Genomic DNA, 25,669 nt, shown 5'->3' with positions numbered 1-25,669 from the left:
CCCCCAAAAAAGTATGCTCTCTTCTTTTCTGGAGAGTGTACATTGGCAGTTTTACATTGGGATGGCATTCATTCGTTCACTGAACACTGGGTTTGAGTGTGCTCATGAAAGTATGCCATTTGGAACGTAGCCTAAATGTAATAAGATCATTGTTCGATGTACACAAGCAAAAGAGAGACCCTTGTAAAAATTAAGTACTCAATTGAATCTGTTTTTTTTCATATTTTTCGAAAACTGCTGCTAGAGTCTTACTTTATCTCCAGCACGCCTAACCCTGACTGGTCCTTTGTTGTGCTCATTTTCTGAAATAATGTCATTGAGAAAGCAAGTAAACACTATTCCCAAAATGTTTAATTCATTTCTGCAAAAGCAATTCCACTGACTCTTGTGACACTAATTGGAATTGTTTCAGTGTTTTTATCACACAGCCCTATGACACTGTTCACCCTGACTATCATACGCCTCATTTGGTACACTTTCCTGCATCAAGGACACACTGTTCCCTCTTCAGACTGCTTTCAGAGATCAACAGGGCTTTGACTACAAATAAACGAAGGTCCAATGGAAGCGGCTGCCTACACTGTTTCTGTATTTTTTCTGTCAAGTGTGCATCATTTGAACATCCCATTCTGGCCCTAAATCTTCCTCCACCTCTTTTACCTAAAGCTGCAATTTTACCTACTCCAGGCTCCTTCCTGATATGCCATGCTGTTCAGTTGGCTCTTCCAGCCTCTGATTAAGCATGTTAAAAGGATTCATTTAAAAACGACCCTGCCAGGCCTCGGGGTGGAGGGATGACATCAAGGTTCTACTAAAACAGCATTTGGATCTAAAATGGGATTTCTGACTGGCAGTCTTGGCGCCGGACTCACTTCTCTCCTTCTGAGCAGCTGTGCCATGCTAGAGTGATATAGCATTTTAATCTGGCGTGTACAAACACACATGCACATACAAACTATGTCCTCCTCGTAGAGTCTGATGCAATGCCAGTTTCCAGCTTCGTCAAGCTGCCACAGAGTTTTTCTGGTTTCAGTAGAGAACATGTGGAAAAGAGAGTTTTTGTTCAGCAAGCTGGAACCATGAGACGTCCTGGATGTTTATAAAAGAATACGTCCACATCCTGGATTGGTTGTAGTTTCTAGGTGTTTAAATTATTTTACCACATTCATTTATATATAGTTTGAGATATTTATCTGATTGTTATGTATATTGGGGGAGAGATAAATTACGATCTACCTACCTACCTACCTACCTACCCAGACACAGTTTATTCAGATTCCTATTAGTTCACCATGACAAGACTGTTCGCTTTATACGCAAATTCATATTTTATATTTCAGTGGTTGAGGCTCCTCACCTTACCCAGCGTATGTTTGGCTGTCTGACGGCAATATCAGTCATTCGGTCCAGTTTTTTCGTTGTACGAGACAGCCTCAGCTAACTGGCTGATAGACGATAAGAACTGATAAAGCGTCACTCAACTCTCAATTCTCAGCTCCGTCTCAATGCTGTCAATTTAATGGCAAGTTCAGGGCTGAAAGATAAATAAGTGTCAAGAAACTGTGTCATTAGTTTAACATGCTGGTATCGTCCTAAACCGCTGAAGTATTTGTTAATACTGTTGTCATTATCGGGATTTATGAAAACTATGGCTGGCCTGTTACCATTTAATGAACTTTTGAGCTTGGGCAGAAGACGACAACAAAAATTCAAAGCTGTATGTGTTGTTGTCATATTAGTAGCAATTACAGCAATATATAATCAGGTATCACATATAGATTATAGATAACATTTATTGTATATGATATCAACCAAGCAGCTGTTTTGTCTTGCAGCAACATTAGCTACATGTGTTAGCAGCTAGCCACTCGTATTGTAACTCTGTGTGTTTTACATGATGTTAGAAAAAATCTGATTACAGCATTAGCCCAACTGAAATTATAGATTGTAAATGCATACTAAACCAAACTTCTCTTAGATGGACTCACCAGCCGGCTAATAGCTGAGCTAATTCCTGCATGTTAACATTCTGGTGGTGCTGTCAGTTACCAGGTGATGTTAGGATGTTAGTTGATGGTTTGTTTCTCGTGGATGTCGTGACCTGGTGGTAGGCTGGATTGCTTTTTTCTCATCACTGGCCAATTTGCAGTGTAGACACACAGCTGAAGGCGTGTTGTCTTCCTGTTAACCGCTAACATGAACCGAAGCACTTAGTGCGGGTGATGTTCACAGCCACCCGTGAAAGAGAGCGTTGTCTGGTCCTGGCTGAGCAGATGCTGTATTATATTATTTCCGGATCTTAACAACTCAGTAAGATGTTTTACTCGACACCTGAAGTGAAAACCGGCTCTCTTCCTCATGGATGAATGTCTGGACTTCCGGATATGTCAATATTCAGGTCCAGCTCTAATAAAAACTTGGAACATTGATAACTTTTTCATTTAAAAAAGAAATCATGGTGACATGCTGTCTCTTCTAACTTTGTCTCTGAGTGAATATTTTTCATGTATTCTAGACAAAATCACAGCTCAGCTCTTGTCTCTTAAGTTACTGGAGATGATGTTGCTCATGTAATAAAAACTAACAAAAGTTACAAACTGCTAATTCTGGGGTAGTATGTTTATTTTTAAGCTGGAAACTTGACTTTAAGCTGGAAGCTGGATGAAGCCTCGTATATAAACCACATCTTTGTGCTTCAGCAAAGCATTTGAGGCAGCTTAATTATGTTGTTTTTCTCCAAAACACAGTTTTTATCATTATCCAAAAAATATACTGATTGTATTTGATTGAAATACAACCTGATGGATATGTTTTTTTCATTTTATTAGCTCTCATATGCTGCTGTGAATCGTTCAGGTGACATTGGTTTTACCCTCAGTCTCAGCTGTGTTTATGACGTATTAGTAATACAGCCAATGTCGACCATGCCCTAAGTGTCACTTATGTTAATTTAGAGCTTTGGACTTGTGTGCAGCTGTGTTGATTTACGAGCAGAACACATTCTGTGACTATTTTTATTCAATGTGAACAAGACGAATTAACAAACAAAAAAGCTTGTTTGTTTGAGTACACTTAAGTACATTTCCTGTCAGAAGCGTTTTTTTTCCTGTCGGATCTAGGAGGACACTTAGAAAAAGCTTCTTTTTGTGTAGCTCAGCATGGAGCCCCAGCATGACTGTAGCACACTGCAGATTTTCAAAGACGAAGATAAAAAATATACGTACACCTCTCCTTCCAAGCTTAAATCACATATGTTATGAATGTCTAAGCAGCTTCTGTGACATTTGGGCCGCTTGAACAGCAAAAATGATTTTTTTTTTCTTTTCAAAAATGAGTTAAATAAGCGATTCTCTCAGACATCTAGGAAACGATGCAAGTAAAAGAACAAAAAAAAAAAAAAAAAGCAATGTGTCCTTGCATTGGAACCGTGCTGGACATTTGTCAAAATGCCAAGTGTGGCAGAGTCGTTGTAATGTGCTGAGGAGCCGGAGAAGAAATAATAAAGCACGAGAGCATGTCAATAACATTACATTGTATTAGACGACACGCTCTGCCACATGAATCTATCTTCTGCCACAGACAGAGTTTTCATTTCACTCTAGGGTGGCCACACATACATTTTAATCAGCCATTTGGCTGGCCAAGCTGACAACTGCTCACCAACAGAAGCCGATAAGGGTGATGATAAATCATAGCGCCGCTGGTACAAGCTTTGGGTTAGTTTGAGGACACTTTCCTGTTGTAGACTTTTCTCACAATTCATGAGGACATTCCTGAAAAAAAAAGGATTACTGTTTCCTCTCTTCACCGTCCAATTTCTTCATAGGGTGACTTTGTAAAAAGACAGGATCCCTTCCTGCGTCTTTACATGAATGATAATTGTTAATTAGCAACACCACACAAATTTAATTCAAGGAGGAAGTTTGTGTGGAGGAGTTGTGCTTTAATCCCAATGTGTAGCCATGCTGTTTTGAAAATACTTGTTGGATCAGGGTATTCTGTAATATTTGCTAACCTTTTCTGCAAATCCCCGTGGGCCAATAGAAAGAGAAGTGCTGTTTTGTCTTGAGGAAACCTGGCATATTTTTAAGGGGTGTTTGTCTTTTTTTCCTGCCTTAGCTTTGTTTGCTGCCTTTTCACGGTGGCACTGTGCTCTGGGGGCTGAGCCACAGGGATGCTTTGAGCGATTTGTTTTACAAAAGAAGCAAGTCAACTCCTCACGTTATTGGGGGGACTATTAAGTCCTGAAGTTCTCTAACTCATTAATAGGGAAAGATCGCAAACATGTGTAGTGCTTGGATTTGAAACAACCTTTTTAACTTTATAATGCCGGATTTGTCACATTTGTTACACACATTTTTGAGACCTCGGTACCACCCCCCCATTATCAAAAATAAAACGTTTTATACAATAAAAGAAAATGTTTAAATTTGTAAATAATCGAAATAAATACACTTCCCTAATGTATTCATAATGATACAAAAAATATGAACTAAAAACTGTTTAAGACAACAAAAAAAATGAATTACAGTATATATTTAACACTTGAAATGAAAGAAAATATGTTCTGTGTAGTCTCATACGTCTGGCTTTAAAGGGTTTAAATTGTAGTACCCCTTTGCAAAAGTATTGCAAATGTAAAAGTACTTCCAGTGAATAAGACTTGAATATAGAATGAAAACTTAATAAAATCATTCTTCAGGATAATGAAATAGGTAAATATTAAATGTTTAAAACCTTATTTAACTCCCTGTTAGTAAAGTGAGCACGTTGAAAGGTTGACAGCCTGCTACTATGGACCAAAATAAAATACAGTAGGCCCTACCTCGTAGACGTTTGATTGGATCAAATGGGGTTAGTATTACTACACAATGAGTCTTAGAAATATTATTATATATCCCCAAAACTACATAAAAAGTGCCAAGAGCTGCCAAGAAATTTCATTTTGTTCCCAGAAAATGTATCTCACTGAGTTATGTAGACTTGTTTCATAACTGATTTTTTTTAATTGGTCTGTTTTTAAAGGTCTTGTTTAGGCTTTGGCTCTTATGAAGTTCACAGGAAGCTTTTCTCCTGATCGCTAATGAGCTTAATAAACTATTAAAGAAGGGATTTGTGGTAAATGTATCAGTTGTTTATAAGCCTGTCATCACTGTTAGCATTTAGCTAGTCTCAGCATCATAGCTGCTAACATCAGTTCATAAAAAAAAAAAAAAACAGCAGTTCTCCACAGTATTTCAATATTTTTGTTGTTTTAAACACCAGCTTATTAGCATGGCAATGTTAGCATTATGACCCAGTCAGGCTCAGCATCAAAGAAATTATGTTTGTATTGGTTCAAAGGTTAAGAAGTTTCAGCCTTATAATCAAAGCAAGCATATGGTCTGATAACCAACTCAAAGACTTAAATCATAAAAAACAACTAATGTTACAACATTTTCAAGTTATGAAAAAGAATATGTTTGATGTGACCTCTCTAATATTTTACTTGAATGCTGAGAAATCACTTTTATATTTGCTATTCTACAATGATATTCTTTTTCATTTATTTTAGTGTTAGACATTAGACGACTCTTTAATATCCCCACAACGAAAATTCAGTTTAGTAGAAGGCAACAGCATGAAAAAGAAATTCATTTAACTTCCTGGTAGACAAAGCTGTGGCAGTAAAAACAAAACCAGTGTTTGATGAAATGAAGCCGGTTAATGAGCTCCATTGACTCAACGGAGAATTGCAACATCTAATCAGCAACAGTCTTTGAGCTTGTTGTTTTCACATGTGGTGTCTCAGTGCTGCAGTGATCTCCGAGATTAAATAAGACATCCAGTCTTTTGAACTTGTTGCTGTGAAGTAGTTCAGAAAGCAAGCCCAAGAACAGTTGATTTAGGTCATATGCATAGACAGGATTAAATACGGTCTAAGAGGTTGAGTTTGACATATCAATACCTAACTGTTACGACTCATCAGAAGCCAAAACACTGCTCAGTGGGTAACAACACTGTACCTACAGAATTGCAGGACTTTTCTTCCCTTGGGAAAATCAATCATGCAGATATGGTAAAGAAAAGCAAAGTAATGGCTTACCTATAGACATCTATTCAAGTATCAGAGACAAAAATGATTAAACAAGCAGAATATTACAGTCATCCAGCCATTTTTTCAGCCTGTGACCATGGTCACCACAGGTACCTCTATGTGAACGAATCCTGATGGATCCCCATTACCCCGGTTGTGACCCCCTCACAGCTCAGTTCATTAAGCTCGCCAACCAAGTGTTGGGGACTCAAGTCCAGATTTAATCACAACTTCCATCTTCTTGCCAATCACAATTAGATCGTGATAAGCCTCTCCGGGATGGCACCAGAGAGCCTTTACACACAGACAAAGGTTAATTTGCGAGCAGCAAGGGCCCAGCTGCAAGGCCAAAGGTCACCTGATTGAATACATGGAAGGATGTGTGTGTGCAAGACGGTGGGGCTTGGTACCAATTACAAACTTCATCAGTATTCATGCGTTTCATTCATGGGTAATGGGTACATTACCTTGAAAGAGATGTGCTGATTGGATGTGCCCCTTTATGGGAAATAGCTTGTGGGTAGTGTTTAGTTGGCTGAAATTTGAAAGCAGTTTCTTCAGCATTGGCTTAAAAGTCTCTTCACACAAGGAGCCTCTACAGGAGAGGATCTTCTGTTGGCTTCTGGGTAGGTTCACCAGGACCCAACTAGAGCCTCAACTACATGACACTTACTGGGGGGAGGGGCACTTTGGTGTCACTTTAAACATGGTCATTGGCACCAGATCCAGCCGAATGAGCAATTTTGAGATTTTGGAAGAGGAACTACACTTCTAAACATGCAACATTATTCAAATTTAACAGAATACACAGAATGTTTTATTCTGCCCTGTTTATGATTGCTTCTCTCTGACCTCGCATCCTGTGGTGCAATGTCATTTCCAGGCCAGCTGGCAGCGGGGACATGTGAGATTGTGACGTTGGACAGGGACAGCAGCCAACCACGGCGGACCATCGCCAGGCAGACGGCCCGCTGCGCTTGTAAGAAGGGCCAGATCGCCGGAACTACAAGAGCCAGGCCCGCCTGTGTGGACGGTAAGAGGACTGGGGGAGGGGCAGGGGAGATCCTGGCTTTGCGTGTTTTGTTTTAAGGAGCCACTTAGCGTTTGAGAGCATTTCACTCCAGTAAGTAGTTTTACTACAGCGAAAACTACTTCAACGTGATCAGGCATTTTCCTGAGGCATGCTTGATTTTTGTGTTCAGTCAGAAGAATGTTTAAAAAAACAAAACCAGAATCAGGGTAAAATGAAGCCGTGTCCAATCATGCAATCATACATGTATGCATTAGTGCATCCAATCCAGGGTTTGGGTGCATTTTAGTGAAGGCTTAAGGTGGATAAACATACAGTGTTGAGCCAAGTGGATCACAGGGTTTTCTTTATGTTAGTAAAACCTGCACCAAGTCTGTAGTTGAGTCATTTTCCAAAGATGCTCCAGGGGAGGTTTCCAAATCCTACATGAACAGATGGGCTTATTTTTCACGGGATAGTGACACCGTTTGTGTAATAGTGTCTGTTACAGCACAATTAGACTGTTTGTTTTTATTACATCCAGCTTAACCACTTCTATTTTCCACCTAAATTTACACCATGCTATATTTGCTTCAGCTTGGATGTTTGCAGCTCAATGCTGTAATGACAGTTTCAAAACCACCTCTGAAATCACAAAAGTTTAAATGGCACTGTATCTTTGTGGTATTTTGATCAAAGCATGTAATACCGCAGGATCTCTTCTTTAACGTTCCTAGCGCCGGTTGGTTCCTTACTGTCGGCAGCTTTTGTATCCAAATCATGTAGTTTTGGATTGAAACTTCTACAAATAAACTAATCTGAATTGTGAGGGAAATTTGGACAAGCTGTGGAACAAACTGTGCTAAAATCTAAAACTAAAAAAAAAAACTAATTTTCAGCTCCAATTGTAGTTATCGAGTGAACCCACATTTTCTAAATATTGGAAGAGTTGTGGGCAATAAATCCAGATTTACAGGCCAAGAAGATAATTAAGTCTTCATGTATTCAGTCTCTAATTAATATTTTCAGTCTTTTATCATGTGAAAAGTACATCCAGGAGAAATTGGCTACTATTCACACACACGTTTAGATGTAAAAGACTCCTAAAATTAGCGTTTGCAGTTTTTTAGTCAGTTGGATGAATTAAAAAAGAAAAAACTAAACTGATATGAAAACTGGTTCATTTTGAAGTCAGTCATTTGTTCGGATCATCACTGGCGACTTTTGGAGCTTTACCATCTCCAGAAAAATATATTGGCAGACTTTAGCTCTGTCCTGTTTCTTTTCTTTTTTTTTACCACTTTCATTTAACTACAGTATGCAACCTCTGCAAGTATAGGATAGGAAAACATTGAGGAATCATCAAAGAATCACTTGGGTATTTTTTTTAAATCAAGGACATAGGGAGGTCAGATCATGGAAAAGTGACGAGCTAATGTCCTATTGTGGATTTTAAGGACACCTTTGTAAAAATATTGTAAGGTTTCACAGTTGAATGATTTCAGAAATGACTCCGGACCCCATCTTTATCATCAACATACTGTTTCAGGTTGAGAGAGACGGGAACAGATTTCATTGTGGTACAGAGACGAGTTGACTGAGTTTTATTAACCACATATTCTCTCATCCTATGCTTTTATTAGCAGTTGGGCTATGCCCACTTTATATATATGGAGCTTTCATGTTGCTGTTTGTGTTATGTTGCTGTGAAGTGAATGCATCTGCCTGACAGTTGGAGATGAATTGAAAGCGGACCTTTTAACAGAACGATCATCCCTAGTCCACAATCAAGCCATCTGAGTATTGGCAGAAAAAGAATAAAAAAAGTGTCATGAAATGGACAGTATATTCCTACATTTGGATATGACTGATTTAATAGACAATAGCCAATGTTTCCAATAGCAAAAGTTGGAAATAGTAGCTAAACAACTAACCATCCATGGTGAAGCCTGAAACACTGCGGTCTGTTGATAGGTTGACAAAGAATTGTTGCAAGAAAAATAAGGCTTACCATTTTCAAGCCTGTTCTCAGACCAAGCTTCACTAAATATTCTTCTTCCATGATATTAGTGAGACACTGATATGTGACAGGAAACACTGTGCCATGCTGTTGCGACATGTTACTGTTGCTGACATGGTTTTGTTTTTTAAACCATATGGTATCCACCCAAACTGGCCTGTGCCTCTCAGTAGAAACATTGCTAATTTTGCATCTTAATTAATTAAATAATGTCTTAATTTTAAACCTTTGAATGCTTAAGTAGGCAGAGTTATTAACATTACGGTAATAAATAAGTTTTTACCCGGATACAACAAGGGTTCTCCAACACACTGGTTTTATTTTCCTTCATGTAGGAAAGTAGGCTGCAAAATAATTTATTATAACTCGCACTATGGTTTTTACTTGAAACAAAGAAAAGCTTTTTAATAGTGGAGTGAAAGGAGCTCATTAGTTGTTGCCATGACGTCCTTGCATAAATGGGCCATTTGGTCCTTTTTTTCTAGTCACTATTCTAACTCCGTAACAGCTTAAAAAATGGGGGTAAAAACACTCTTCTAAAGATGACAGCTGACTCACATCTTTGTCTCACTTCACCGCTGTCCTGTCGCTCTCTCACGATGTGGGCTCTACCCGTGGAGGGTGTGTGTGCTCAGGTGAGGAACCCATAAATGGCTCCATTATCAAGATGCAGCTGCAGTGAACTGGAACTTTGGATGTCTTGTTTTGCCTGTTATTCGACTGTGCCATAACAGTTGTTTCTCTTGTTGGACACTCTGTGTATCCTCCTCAGCATGACTGTTTGTTTTATACATGTATGCCGACCAAACAGGGGTGAGAAACATTTCCCTGCTCTAAAATAAAGAAAGAGAATGTGACACATTGGAATAACGTCTAAAATTCACTGGATCCTCTTCAAGGGGCTTTTGATTTGACATCCGGGCATGTATTTTTCTTTTTCTTCCCTACGGAAACACCAGAGTAGATTTTTTTAGTTTATAGGTGAGAATTTTCAGGGTTCACCTGAAGACAGAATCAAAAAGCAACCCTACCCTAAAGCAAAGCTTGCTTTATTATTTCTTTTGATGTAAAATTGATCTTGATGTAAAAGAAAAATGAAGATTCCTCCTTTAAGAAAATGTAAATTTAGCGACTGAGATGTAAGATCACTAAAAAACTGCTGGGATCACAGCTCAAGTGAGAAGCACTGTCATTTTTTCATACAGTTAACAATTGATTTATTTTGTTTTTTTACATAACATATTTGTTTATTAGGGTGAAAGCAGATTTCCGGCATTAACTTTGATATTGGCTTTAATTTTCAGATTACCCAGACATGATTACTTTTAATTCAATTTTATTGATATAGAGTCTGTTAGCGTCTATTACAACATAAGTTATCTATAGGTGCTTTCCAGAGACCCAGAACATGAGCCCCGATTTTAAATGCTCACATGTGAAGGATTGGATTTGTTACTGTGCAGTAAGCATACTTGGAGTACTTAGACAGCGTTGATGTGTCCAACACTGTACAAAACTCCTATCATCATGTTATCAAAGGCCTCCTGTTGAGTGGGAGGCACTAGGAAATATGATGTGGGTGTACATTTAAAAAGCCCACAGGACCAATGAAAGGCATTTAATTGCCTGCATGCAATGTACAACCCCACACCAGGAAAACGTTCTGATACTGGAGGATAAAAAAAAAGAAAAGATTATTTTGTGATGGTAACACTTTTGATTTGGTACAAAAGCAGGATCCATAGGTCAAGTCTTATACATATAGGAGCAACGATGGGGATATGAACCCACTTTAGGTGGTTTTCCATTTGTGGTTTCCGTTAAAATCTTGGAGATTGCAACAGGGCCAACCTCCTCCTGAGTCCCCCTGGGTAATGGAACCATGCCCTGTGCAAGCAAATGTGGGAGAAAATCATGCATATTTTCATTCTTTTTTATAGTATATCATGCCATTAATTTATAAAAAGAATCTGGAAAATGTGTCCCTGATAGAGAATGTGTGGAGTATATTTAAACACAAAATGCAGAACAACTACGACTCTGTGACACTTTTTAAAATATGGAATAATGGAACAAAAGAGTTGAAACACTTCATCACTTGGTTTCGTAGAATGTCTGTACAGGAAGAAATGCAAATGTAAATAGTATTAAAACCTTTGCCGTCCCAACTGTTTTTGGGACACGTTGCAGGCTTTAGATCAATAAGTGGATGTAAATCGACAAATACAATGGAGATGATTTTTCGAAAGGCTTCTGATTCAGGGTTGTATGTGGGCGTAGTGGTGGGTGTTATGTAAATATTTAACATTTGGCTACGTCAGGGTAGGACAATTCAACATAAAACAAAATGTCAACTCCAAACAACAAATATTAGGATTTTACATATCATTACTGCCACAAATCTGAGGTCTTAAAAGGCAGTGCCTCCTTCCAACCAACGTACCACCAGAATAATGCATTACACATAATTATAATGCTGCTTACATAATGATGATTCACACTGTACAATATGAATGTTCTTGCATGAATCAGACTTAAATGAGTAGTTTAATATTTGTTTATACTATAGATTTAAATTTCTACCAAACATAATGTGTTATCAAGTCTGAATTTAACATTTAGTTCTGAGTATGCATGAATAGAGAGGCATATCTGTGTGTGCATATTTTTCTATATTTAAATTCCAAATATTCCTCCTCTTTCCATATAACAACGAAACACACACGCAGACGCCTATGCTGATATTATTACTAAAAAAAAAAAGCCTGACAGCTTGATATTATTGCCATGCAAAGCTGAGATGCTTGCCTCAACTAATGCAATCTTATTTGTATAATCAGGGGATTCGTCTAACTGTGGAAAAAAAAGGGGGAGGGGGGTGCAGGCGCGGGGAAAGGAGCTGACAGATAAAATGTCAAATGCCACGAATGGGATTTCAATCAGTTTTAATCTACTGGAGTCCTTGAGGTCTGCTCGCGGTTGTAATGCGCCTCTGCCTTGGCCTACATGATCGGTGTCCTTCATGCTTCAGATGGCGTTCGCATCGGTCATCTCGTGCATGCCGGATAATCCGTCGCTCCTTCAGCAGCCTCACGCCGCACCTGGTAATGAAAACAGAGGGAGTGCTGAAGAGTCATTGTGTGGTGTTGTGCCTTTTTCATCTTCCAGTTGCTTTGTGTGTGTTTATTGCTTTGAGGAGGTGTAAATGGGAGACAAGCCTTCAACATGATAAGGGGACTCGCTCAGAAAGAGAAAACAAAACTCTCCTGAACTATATCTATATGGCATGAAACACTTTCTTCCGTTCAGTCTCCATTTCTTATTTTTTGTTCTCTGCTTCTGCTGGCTGCTTCATTGCATTCTCTCTCTCTCTCGTTCAGACACTCTCATTCTGTTCATTTTCTCTTTCTCTTGCTGTATGCATTTGATTGCTTTCCCCATTTGAGGCCTGTATTGCACCAAAGTGTTGCATAAGCATACCCTCCAGTATCTACAATTTCATGCTCTTGAGCTTTTTTACATCTGCGCTTGACGACTTTTAAGAGAGCTGATCTTGATCCGTATTAGGAGGATGTGAGACCAAGGGAGGTTTATTAGAGAGGAACAGAGCTACCTGCCTGTGTGGGCTGCAGGGGAGACATATACAGAAGCACAGACTCCAGAGACTTGCAGGCCGTCTACGCAGGTCCGAGTGGTTGCGGCGGTTGCAGTGATCACTCTGCAGGGACTTTGTGTCTGAGGCGAGTATGTTTGTGTTTGGTCCCCTTTTGCTGTCAGGGATGAAAGTCTTGCTGGTCACCTTTCAAATTAACCTGAAAATCTATTGTTTGGGTGGATTTGTTGGCTGTTTCGCAAATATAATGTACCTCGTGCAGTAGCTCAGCTGGCAAATATAAGCATGTCAAAAACAAAAACGTCTTTGGAGTTTTAAAGTCTATTTATCAGCACATTTAAAATAAAAAGTCTAGCGTAGTCGTACCATTCAGGTGTGTGTTAACACAATGCTAAGGTGGAAAGACATCAGCATTAATCTTAGAGACGTTATTCTCGTTGGCCATTAATCTGGATGAGTGTTGAGCCCATTTTCCAAGCAATATGGACTCAATCATTCTCAAGACGGATCATTAACGAGGTAAAAAACATTCAACAATCCCAGAAGCAGCTGTATCAGCAAGTTCACTTCAAGGCCAAACCAAGCAATGGCCAGAGAAACCGCAACCTGAAAGCACCTGGAGTACATTATATAGAACAACTTTAATATTTGGCCAGCGTTTTGCATCAGGGTCATTAAAAAATCATCAGGGTCATGTAAGTAGGAGAGGTTGTGCCAGAAACACTAAGACTACTCCCACAAAGTGAAGAGCTACATCTCAGCCTCCACAGGCATCAGTTAGCTTTTTAAGTGTTAATGTTCATGAGAGCACAGTTTGGAAAAGACAACACAGTATGACTTAACTGGAAGGGTTGCAAGTATACTGTTCTATCTAGAAATAAAACTGCAATACAGCAGAGGTTTGTAAAGATGCATCTGAACAAAATATGAAATACAGGGCTCCAGACTGCGACCAAATGCTCGCATTTTGCGACCAAAATTTGAGTATGTGCGACTGAATTTCATGTCCACTCGCACACGTGCGACCAGTAAATATGCCAGTTTTTTTTTTTTTTTTTTTTTTTTTCTTTTACACGTTAAACGTGGAAGGGGTGCGTCAATGAACCCGCATATTTGCAGGCCAATGAGTGTGAAAGGGAATGAGTTGGGGGATCTATTTATTTATTTATTTATTTTTTTTCGTTTAATTTCACCAGCTCAAAGCAGGTATTACGCCCGGACCACATTTAATGCGACACAACACGCTGCCGCCGCGGCGTTATTGGCCAGTACCCCCAATATTTGTACATTTGTTAAGTACTGTGTTTAACAGTTAAATTCATGGCTGAAAGGTTACTAAGCACTTTGTTACCAAGCACTTTTTTATCATGTGAATGTATGTTTTTTTTATATATAATGACAGCAATGGTGCTGTCAGTTTACTTTATGTTGCAGCATCTTTAAAAGTGCACAATAAAATGTAACACTGCATTTGAAACAGCACATTGTGGTAATTCATTAATCTATTATGAAATACGTATTACTAATACACTAAAATGTAGTAGAAATGTAAAAATTTGGTTAGCGTGTCGATAAACGATGTGCGCTCCTAAAATTTCTGATTGTGCCCCTAAAAATTTTCAGTTAGGGGCTACTGTGCTCCTAGTGAAAAAAAGTTAGTCTGGAGCCCTGAAATAGCATATCTAAGCCTTAAGGCCGGGACACACCAACCCGACGGCTGACCGTTGGCAGTAAAGCAGTCGGAATGAAAGTCGGCACCTGTCTCACCGAGTCGGTCAAAAAAATAGACACAGACACACCAACCTGATGTCGACTGACTTCTGCATGTGCACAAGGCGTAATACGTCCCCATACCTGCAGGCGGAGCTGAACTGTGGTGTCGCCCAGAAAGAAAAGGAAAGAAGAACAACCGGTTCAGTTCTGAACTGAGCCTGCGGTCATCGGTCAGTGTTTTCACCAGAATAGAAGTCAAAACGATTGAAGATATGATGCTTATAATGAAAAGATACTTTCATTCACAAAACAATCAAACACAATCCAAATCCAAACCGATGCCATGATAGAGTGCAGTGTAACGTCTTTACCACCGCTGTTTATCTAATATGTCCCACAAAGTCACTTCCGGTTAACCCTGATTCGCTAGTCAAGGGCAAGCACTCCACCAATCAGATTGGTCATAGTGGCTGACGGCTGGTGGACGATTATACATGTTGAATACCCCAAAATGAACGCCGAAGCAGACGCCGACGGACGACTGGACGGGACACACCAACCCGACTTGAGTCACCGACCTTGGCCGAGCCGATGGCGTCCGACGGCCGATAATCGGGCTGGTGTGTCCCGACCCTTAAGAACTGAACAGAAAAAAAAATCAAAAAAGCAACTACAGTATGTAAAAAAAAACGTGGAACGCATTTGTGGCAGGGTGGAGGTGCAGCCACTCAGGTTGATTAGGGCACAGGTGTTCCCAATCAACCTCTCCACCCTGCCTGCCTTCATAAGGCGTGGCTGCACAGCAGCAAGAGGTCTCCCTGTGAAGCTGCTGGCTGGAGGTGTTGGTGCACGTGTGATTACAAATAAAGGAGTTCTGCACTGAAACCTCGTGTCCTCTCTGTCCTGTCGGTCGGCCCCCGTGGCACTCGCCCTGCTACGGCATTTTATTCACAAATATTCATAAACACTTGTTTCAAAATATTGCAACTAAAAGTCCTAGAAGCTGTTGCAAGATAGTGTCCACTTAGTTTCTTCCACATTTCGTCTCAATTTTTGTTAAATATTGACATGTAACATATGTCTTGTTCACCTCGGGATGTCCTTATCAAATTTCTAATCCTGGCAAATACAAGATATTTCCAATGTTTTGATTTGCATATACACATATACATTTTGATACATATTTGATTTGCATATATATATATATATATATATATATATATATATATATATATATATATATATATATATGTGTGTGTGTATGTATGTATCCCTGTGCAGATAAACCCAATCAAAGCTCCATCTATTCCAAGACGATGACCATAAAAAAGCCTCAAAGTGTTCCTGCGGGAGTCAACAATTTCGTGTGAGTTCACTTGAGAACCTGTAACCTGCTTGCAAAGTGTACAAAACTTTCCTAGCCACAGTGTTCTTCTCGATCAGGGATTTTTACCTCAAGTAGCTAGTGAGGTCTTTAGCAACTTATTTGCTACTTATTAGAAACTTCTTAAAAACTTGCCAGCATTGTGATGAATTCAATAAAATAAAATCTTTCCTTTGCCTACCAGAGTTACTAACTAATACACTATGAATGTGGTGAGAGTTTGCCTAAACTGTAAGTTTGTTAACTGGAGGCACAACACTTGTGAAATGTGAGAGTTGAACCTCAGACTCAGATTTAGGTTTATTTTTATTTATAAAGTTGAAGCTTAAAAATTGCAGCATTGCCTGGTTTATAAAGTACTCGCTTCTCCCTTGCTGGCACATAGTTTGAATTGCTATGTCACTAAAGCTTCATTGTTATCTGGAAAAATGGATGCCTTTCCTCTCAACACTCATCCCTTGGTGGCTTGCATATGAGAATTGTTCCAGTAAATCAGACAGTGATAGAGACAACAGTATGCGTCAGCTTCAGTCTCTGGGCTATTAGACAGTAGCACAGCACCAATCATACAACATCAGCGTACTGGTCTCATTTGATCCAGAGAGGAAAGGAAGGGTGGGGGATTGGTCGGTTGGGAAAACATGTCACGTCATCTCCAGTAGCTGGTTACCAGCATGAAGCTGGGAGCACCGTATCCAAGGGAAAAGAGGGTCCAGAAGTGAATCTATAAAGTAACTCCTTTTTGTTTCGTTTTCATTTCACACAAAAACACACATTTAAGTAGAGCAAGGACTGAACTGTAGCCTGATATCTGGAGGCACAGGGACAGAGAGCAGGCAGATGGGGACCGCAGCCTGAGGTGGGATGCTTCTCCGTGGGCGTGCTGGCTTCCAGGCTGCTTCCAGGCTGTACGGAGAAGGACGCTTCTCACATGGAGCTTTTTATACAGTATACCCATCAGACCCAGGCCTTTTAAGCCCCTGAGCCTGCTCCTCTTCTGCTTTTCCTCTTTTCTCATTCATTTTGGTGCCATCGATACTTAATAAAACTAGCCTACCTAGTATATTCAGTAATGAATTATAACAGCGTAATAAAAGCAAATCCCTGAACTAGCTCTCACAAACCTTATTATTAATTTCACGAAAGGTAAATTTTCAGTTTTACATATTAAGACGTGATCTCTGTCGTATCATATGAGTTGGTCCTCTAATGTGAAGCATCAATCTGCATCTCAAGACCAGTGATTCCAAGAAAGACACATCTACATTAACAAAAACACATAATTAAACCTTCAGCTCAAATTTTTACTTTTTAGAAGAGAATAATTTGGAAAATAATTTTAAGGTCCTATAAATTCAAAAAAGAAAAATGGTTGGAATACGCCTGCTGCTTGCTCCACAGCCATAATGGCAGGCTTCCCCATCGAACATTATCTTACAAGACTGAGGGGGGGGGTGTTACATTTCCTTTGTGAATTGTTTCAGAAAATCAAGTGCTAAAATGACATGAGGAAAGGTCTGTTCAAGCCTCCAGGCAGCGATATATATAAAGATTCAATTTTTACAGCCGAGCATATTAGACACTTGAAGAATGGAGATTGCAGTGCACCGTTTCCAAGCCGACATTCTTTTGACAGTCTATCACATACTGCCTATATTTAGGTTTTTGCCTATTTCCTGCGCTGAACATTTGAACTTATAATTAATAAAAGGGCTACTTTACAACGTGTGTTGGAAATATGTGTTTTTATGCTTCATAGCATTTTGGTTTGGGAGTTATATTCCAACGTTCCCTCGTGCTGTTGTTGCTACTGTTTGTTTTAAAGTGACAGGAGCTCTGAGGAAGTGAGATTTGCAAATAGCGACTTCTTATTTTCTCATACACCCCACAAACACTACTGAGACGACCTGCTCCAGCTGTCAAGCCATCGGTTAAACAGGGTATGAGAGAATCCCAAATGAGCAAAGTCTCTTTGTGTTTGTGGGTTTTTTTTTTATACTTTCTCCTTTTTTCCTTTCTATTTTTGGACACTGTAAGTCTATGGAAAATATTAATGCACAGTTTCTCTCCGGAGAACTGGCATCAAAACAGCTTCTGAGCTGATTTGTGTTTTGCAGTCAGACAAGCAGAAATATAATATAAAGAACGCTTGTGTTCTCCCTGTAGGGTGAAAAAGCTGATGAGTGGTGCACATTAGCATAGAAATAATGCAAAGTGTTGTTCTCTGGCTTTCATTTGGTGGCAGAGTTACGGGAAGTTTGCAATGCATTAACCTTGCAGTTTGTTGCTTTGTGGCTCCTTCCCTGAAGAATTTCAACTGCATTTTTCATCAGTTACTTAAAATGAGTGCTTGATCTTTGTAATTTTCATTAAATGATGACTTGCAAACACACTTTTCAGTCATCAACGTTAAAGTCACAGACAGGTGACATGAATAAGGATCTCATCTTGATGGTTATTCTGCTAAGGTGTGTTCTAAAAAAAAAAAATAACAAAGTTCTGAGTTGTTTTTCATTCAAACTCAGACCCAGACCCTGATCTAATCAATATTCCGCACAAAAGAACCAGTACAAACTTGATCTATGGAGGTCCCATCCAGCAACCCAGCAAACTCCCAATAAGTTGCCATCTCCATGGTTCGTTGGGTTGGGTTTGACTTGCTCTGGTAGCAACAATGGAAACTTAGCAAGATGCATTGTGGGAGAGACTCAACTTTTTTGGCATTTACATTCACACAGCGAATTGGTTTGAGATGCCAGCACTAAATTCGTGTTTGACCTACTGAGATGCATTTTAAAAATGATTTTGATTGAAGAAAGAAATGAAAACCCATAAATGTTTGTAGTCCCTGCATAAAATGTTAGATTCTCTCTAGCAAATACTTATGTACCCTCAGTACTCGAGTTGTAAAAAAAGAATCAGGGGGGATGGTGGATTTTATCATATGGGGACAGATAATTTGTGCTGAATACAAATAATATAATATATTACAAATAATAGCAGTGACCAAAACACCTGCAGAAATACTGCAGGAATGACATAGCAGCAGTTAAATGCAGCCTTCTGTAAGCTTTAAATATCCACTGGGCTTACATCAAATACATCAAAACACAACAATAAAAACAGTTTTCTGAACTTATCAATATACCTCTGTCCTTCACAGGATAAGTAAAATGGATCACTGCAAAAACTCAAAATCTTAACAAGAATATTTGTCTTATTTCTAGTTAAAATGTCTCATTTTAGTAAAAAAAATCTCATTATACTTAAAACAAGACTCGTCACTGGAAAAAACAACAATTTTCACCTGTTTCAAGTAGATTTTCACTTAAAATAAGTAGAAAAATCTGCATGTGGAACAAGATTTGTTTGCTTGTAATGAGAAGATAAATCTTGTCCCATTGGCAGATTTTTCCTACTTATTTAAAGTGAAAATGTACTTGAAACAGGTGAAAATTGTCAAATAAGTTATTTTTCTGGTGTTATTTTTCTGGTGATGACTCTAAAGGTTGAAATAGCAATAAAACCACATTCATTGATGAAATGACATAAGGGATGGAAAGGGGGGATCGCAGTTTTACAGGGGGGATGATTTGGACCGTTTTTATTTCAGGGGGGGATGCCATCCTCCCTCATCCCCCCTGATCCCCCCTCATCCCCCCTCAACTCGAGTACTGTGTACCCTACGCTGAGAACCCGTGTTGCTGTTAGGGTTTACGCTTCTTCAGGCTCACTGTGTTCAAGGTTCAAGGACTTTTTATTGTCATTCCAGCATGTGTTAGACATGACATCGAACACAATTTGTTTCCCTAGTCCCAGAGCAAGCCCGTTAGAATGCTACAAAAAAGAAAAGTATATACAGTAAATAAAATTAAAAAGTAAATAAATACAAAAAATATTATAAATAGAAAAATATTCAAACAGTAAAAACAGCAGGACAACAGTGATAAAGTGGCAGTTGTGCAGTTTCCATGTTCAGGTTGTGCAGAGTATTGCAGTGCACTGTCTGTGGTTTCTTCAGAGGAGGAAGGGGAAGATCACGGGGGGGTTAGCAGGAGTTTCAGGGGTCCTCCAGAGTTCAGTAGTCTCACAGCTTCAGGGAAGAAGCTGTTGGTCCTACGCTTGATGCTCCGCAGCCTCATGCCTGAGGGAAGAGGGACAAACAGAGCATTTGTGGGGTGGGCATTGTCCTTCATTATGCAGGAGGCCCGTTTCCTGGATCTGGAGGTGTAAATGTCCGTGGTTGTGGCTAGGCTGTGTCCCACACTCCTCTGTGCAGCTTTCACCACCCTCTGCAGAGCTTTCCTCTCAGCAGCAGAGCAGCCGCCGTGCCAGACGGTGATAGCACAGGACACTTTCCACGACAAATCTGTGGAAAGAGGCCAGGACTGAGCTCCCCAAACTAGCGTGCCTCGGCCTCCTCAGGAAGTAGAAGCACTGGTGTGCCTTCCTGACCAGATTGGAAGTGTTGGTGCTCAAGGTGAGGTCATGAGCGATGTGTACCTGAAGCTGGAGACTGTCCCTCCGATGTGCAGGGGAGGGGGGGGAGATGTCCGCCCCTTCTGAAGTCCATGATCATCTCCTTGGTCTTCTTTGTGTTGATGCAGAGGTTGTTTTCTCTGCAGTAACCCTCCAGGTGTCCCACCTCCTGCCTGTAGTCGTAATTGTCGTTTTTGGTGATCCGTCCAACTACAGCTGTGTCATCTGCAAACTTCACAGTCAGAGCGCTCGGATGTCCCGTTGAGCCGTCGTGTGTTAGCGAGGTGAACAGGAGGGGGCTGAGCACACAGCCCTGGGGGGAACCTGTGCTAAGGGTGATGGAGGAGGAAGAGACGTCGTGCATCATCACAGATTGCGGCCTGGCTGTTAAAAAGTCCAGGACCCAGCTGTAGAAGCTGGAGCTCAGTCCAAGTGTTGTCAGTTTCTGAACCAGATTCTGATGGTGTTCAAAGCAGATGTGAAATCCACCAAGAGCAGGCGGAGTCCTTGTCCTGAGGGTTGTGTGGACCAAAGAAGAGATGGCGTCCACTGTGGACCGGTTCTTCCTGTATGCGTACTGGTGCGGGTCCACAGTGACATCGATGCAGGCTTTGATGTTAGCCATAACCAGTTTACTACAGCTCAGACACGGCAATGGAGGAAATAAACTGTATTTTATGTGAGTTGGAGCTCACATCTGTTAAGCAACAGTAGGGATATTTTTTGACTTGGCTTGCAAAGGACGAGGAAGAATTAGTAGTGGTTAGCACTTATCAGTATGTAATGTAGCCTGTAATGTTCCCCATTATGATTGGTTTGAGACTTAAGAGTGTATTTTCTTCAACGGCTCAAGAATAATACAGTTCTTTCCTCTGGGAAAACACCTTAATTTGAATGATAAAAACTGAATATGAATACCAATAGATTTAAGAAATATTTTAAAAATAAAAACACACAAAAAAAGAATTATCACAGAGGGATTCGACTTTGTTTCAAAACTCAGGGGTATTTGGTAAAAAGTATTTGGTAAAAATAATATAATGACACAGTATAAAAGCAAATTTGTTGGACCATATGTTTTATAACACTAGTCATAGCTGCTGATTTTACGAGGTGGATTCAGACACTCAAGTCGTAGCGGCTCTAAACACTCAAATTAATCCACTTAATAACATGAAAGAGTGGCATTTGCTTTGTATATATCTTAGAGTATGTCCCCTTTTCATAATATATACTTTGGTTCAAGGACTTTACGTTTTACTGAGAAATTCATATTTATATGAATTGAAACACAAGAAGGTATGAATTGCTTAAAAGTGTTTCCACTCTTGCAGGTCAAACATTAAAAGACTGAGAACTGAGCTCAAGTATTTAATCTCATTTTACTTTGATGCATTCATTTATGAAAAAAAAAAAAACAGATGCCATGTCTCTCCTCTTTTGTAAATGACAGATGTTGATAAAGTGTGTGCAGGAAAAATTCAGCGTACATACACTAACTGTAAATATTTAATATGCCAGAAGATAGAGCTCATACAGATGCCGTAATACTTTCAGGCAAGCAGTTACGCTCTCAGTTAATGAAGCCGCATTATCCATGGACCCCTTCTGCCCTGAACCCATCGCACATTCGCTGCATTCATAAATTTGCAGGCGCAGTGTGATGAAGTGGGACCAGGTGCTCCAAGGTTCTCAGACGTTGATAACATCAGCGGTTATTGATGCTCTATTGTTGTGCAAGTTGTTTTCTGTGTTTTATTATAATTAATGCAAATAGAATGAGAAAGCCTCTGAAGTGCTCAATAAGCGTATATAGAAGCAACAAAAAGCAGTCGCTATGACTATGCTTCCTGCATTTACCTGAGGCTTTCAGTTGCTTAAAGGCTTTTTTTTCCCTGCTCTCATCATTGACTGCTTTTATTCAGAAGCAGAAACCCTTCGTTACCCAAGCAACAATGAGTCACCAGTAATTTTACCCTGGGTGTTTAAAAATAAAAAAAAAGGAAACCATTTACTGTATGTATCATTCTTGCCCTGTGCCGTGCTGATTTAAAGCCAAATCACTCAGCTGAAGATCAACTCTTCCCTAAGTGTTCATGGAGAGGGATGTTGGCTTGGTATATTGCTTCCACGTGCCCTGACTGATGTCAAATGAGCTATCAGGTCCTTGTGTTGAAGTATTGCAGAGCTCTTCATAAAGCTGGATTCTTAGCAAGGCCACTGTACCAATCACTTGCTAAACCTGTCACACTCTAGACAGACATCTACTGTCTCTGGCTCTCACTTTGTCAATGAGAAGACCCTCGCAACATGCAACACTCACACACAATATGGGAAACATCACCTACAATAAAACATAAAAGAGCTGCGGGATCTGTCCCAGAAACACAAGACGCAGATGTAGATGCCAATCAATATCCAAATTATAATGGAAAAAGTATATATGAATAAATGAAAAATACAACTCCAAAACAGTTATTTCTTTGCAAACAGTATGACACCAAGATATTTCATGTATTTTGGCTTTTTCTTGTCAGCTTCATTTCATTTATGAATGCACATTCATTTTTCAATTCAGACCTGCAACACATTCCTGAAGAAATCAGTACAAAGGGAATAAAGTGCTATTAAGGAGGTGACAGTAAAATAAATGATTATATTTTTTCAAATAGGAAATGTCAGCAAGTTGTTGTCATGATGATTGTTGTACAAAAGAAATATCCTTTCCACAACCGAGACTTTAAAGAGCAATCAAGGGCAAAGGATCTCCAGTTTGTCAACAAATGCGTGAGAGTATCTATAATATGTTTGTAAATTAGGTATGACAAAGAAAGATTGAAAGAGATTCACATTTGTACTTTTATAATACATATTATCATTAAATGGTTCAAGGAACCTGTAATCCGTAAGAATTGAAGTACTTGAAGTACAAGGACAGAAATGTTCTGAGTCTGAGCTGGGTCCTTGATCTCTCAGACGACACTGCATCCAACATTCACCGATAGTTGATAAAGCTGTATGAGTAAGGGATGACATTGGGAAACCTTTGTCAAATCAGTCAATGGAAAACCTGTATGGTGGTCAGACAAATCAGTCTATCAGATGAAAAAGAAATGGAAACTGTGCTCTGGATCAAAAACAAAAAGAATCTTATTAGGTGAGTTTTCACTTTACAGTCTGGGGTAGCGTTATAGGGGCTCTGCCATTGGCCATTGTCTCCATGAACAGGAATGATACTGCAACAAGGATTCTCTGGAACTTCTAAGGAGCCAAGACAAGTCCTCGCCTTGGAGTATTTTTTGAAACTGCCCCCAATAGTTACGTTTCTATCTCCTTATTGCCGCTCATCAAAGAGTGAAGAGTGTTTGTTCAGTGGGTCTTCCCGAGCCCAGAGTTGTAGGCTATGTACACACGTAGCCGGGTATTTTTAAAACCGAATATTTCCCCCCTCTGTTTATAAAATAATTTGTATCCACATTACATCGTTTAAAAAAAAAAAACCTTCCACACATAACCGAAGATATGCGTTTTTGACCACATTCATAAGCATTCCAAACCTGTAGATCATCTGTTCCTCCGGCCTCCGCAGCGCAGCTTCCCCGGGAGCCGCGTCTCCTTCTCGGTAACGAGCCCGATTCCCCCCAGGTGTCCCGCCACGGAGCTGCCACGTTAAATCGATGCAGCCCTACGCCGTAGGGTACGGCGTACGGTGTGCGTCGCCGCGTACCCTACGGCGTAGGCTCTGCGTTGGTGTAACGCAGTAAACGGTGGTCAAGAGCAGAGACCATTTATTTAATAAATAGCTTGGAGAACAGATGGTGGATCATCTGTAGTTCTGTAGTAAACAAAGGTCGCACGTTAGACGTCAGAGCAGATTTGTTGTTGTTTTGGCACATAATGTGACGTTCGAAAACGCAAAACTCTGGTTGTCTCCGTCTACACGCATCTACATAAACAGAGTTTTTAAAAATCTTCACTTTGCCCGGAGTTTATTCAAACATTCGTTTATTTGCGTTTTCATGTGGATGACAGGTCCAAACGTAGGAAAATATCTTCAGTTTAGCAGATACCCGGCTACGTGTGTACGGGGCCGTAATGGAAACACAAGGAACAAAAAGGTCCAAGGAGGTTGCCTCCTTTTATATAGTTCCAGCCCTCTGATGTTTTACCTCCTGCTTCTTAGTTCATCTGAGTGTACTCTGTGGTGCTATGGGTTTGTAGCCATGCATCATTAACATATGAAAATACATATTTTCCAAGGTTGCACGTACTTTTTTTTTCACAACACAATGCAAAACCACATTTGTCATACATCCTCAGGTATGTCTGAGGATGTCATTTTCAATAGGCAGGAAAAGCGTATGAGTGTATGTATTTGAAATTGAGTTGGACAAAGTAAATCTGGGGATTTATAGTGTGGAAACACATGGCTACAATATCTCCAATTATCCTGACAGCTTGCTCCTGCCACCTACTGCACTACGGAAATAGAACACACAGGCAGGATGGGTGACGAGGAGACCATCACAAACACACAGTCTGTAAACGTGGAAATATTCAAAAAGACCACCTCCCCGTTAAGCTTCATTCTCTAAAAAACCTTCCTTTCTCAAGGTTGGCAAAGACTGTGATGGGACCATCCGTCTGCACTCGCCGCTTCCTAAATGCCTGTCGTCAGTGTCTCCCACAGGTCTCTTCGCGGGCACCGTCGCGCTTGATGGTCCACGCTTTCACCGTCTCCACCTCACTGGCCTAATTGGAAGAGAAAAGCTCTCCTCGCCATAAACGCATGTCCGAGGCACCATGTCTGTTCACGAGGCTACGGACAGTGAACAATTAATGAATAATTACTGCCGGTTTGGACCCCCGTGGGGCCCGGGGCCACAATTTTAGAGCAGGGAGAGGGTGTCAGGTGAGGCTGTAGACATAACTACTGCTGAGACATTGCGACTGAATAATAGAGAAATCATCCATCTTAACAGTAAAAGATGTTGAACGCTGCTACCTACAACGTTGGCCAGTATTGTCTGTTGTATGAGTAAAACTATGCAGCACTAAGAATCAATGGAGAACAATACTCTTCCTGAATCTGAGCACTATCTTACTATTTGTGACAGTATCCAGCCAAATAACTTCTTTAAAGCTGCTATATGTTAGTTCTACGCTTTAAAATGTTTAAAAAGCAACCAAATGAATATGATTGTAAAAAAGAAACAATTATTTTGATGCCATGTGATAAGTCACAAGTGGTATGGTAGAATCTCAGAACAATCAACCTGACCACTACGACAACCTCTCTGTCTTATTTCAGGGACTTCTCTTGTCATGCTGCCCCCAAGTGGTCTGGAGGACCACGGCTATCTATTGTGCCTTTA

General features: G+C 40.0%; 1 protein-coding gene across 3 annotated transcripts in view; it reads left to right on the top strand.

Annotated features, from left to right (window-relative positions):
* LOC133423944 (chemokine-like protein TAFA-5) overlaps nucleotides 1-25,669 on the top strand; it is a 195,744-nt gene that overhangs the window by 96,675 nt on the left and 73,400 nt on the right. For all 3 annotated transcript variants that reach the window (XM_061714291.1, XM_061714290.1, XM_061714292.1), the window contains exon 2: nucleotides 6,960-7,109. In XM_061714291.1, the coding sequence (XP_061570275.1) occupies nucleotides 6,960-7,109 (150 nt within the window). The remainder of the gene's footprint in view (nucleotides 1-6,959; nucleotides 7,110-25,669) is intronic.

Source organism: Cololabis saira, chromosome 23 (genome assembly GCF_033807715.1).
Source record: "Cololabis saira isolate AMF1-May2022 chromosome 23, fColSai1.1, whole genome shotgun sequence".
Classification (NCBI taxonomy): Eukaryota; Metazoa; Chordata; class Actinopteri; order Beloniformes; family Belonidae; genus Cololabis; species Cololabis saira.
The sequence above is the reverse complement of the archived record's forward strand: the minus strand, read 5'-3'. Positions and strand labels throughout refer to the sequence as shown.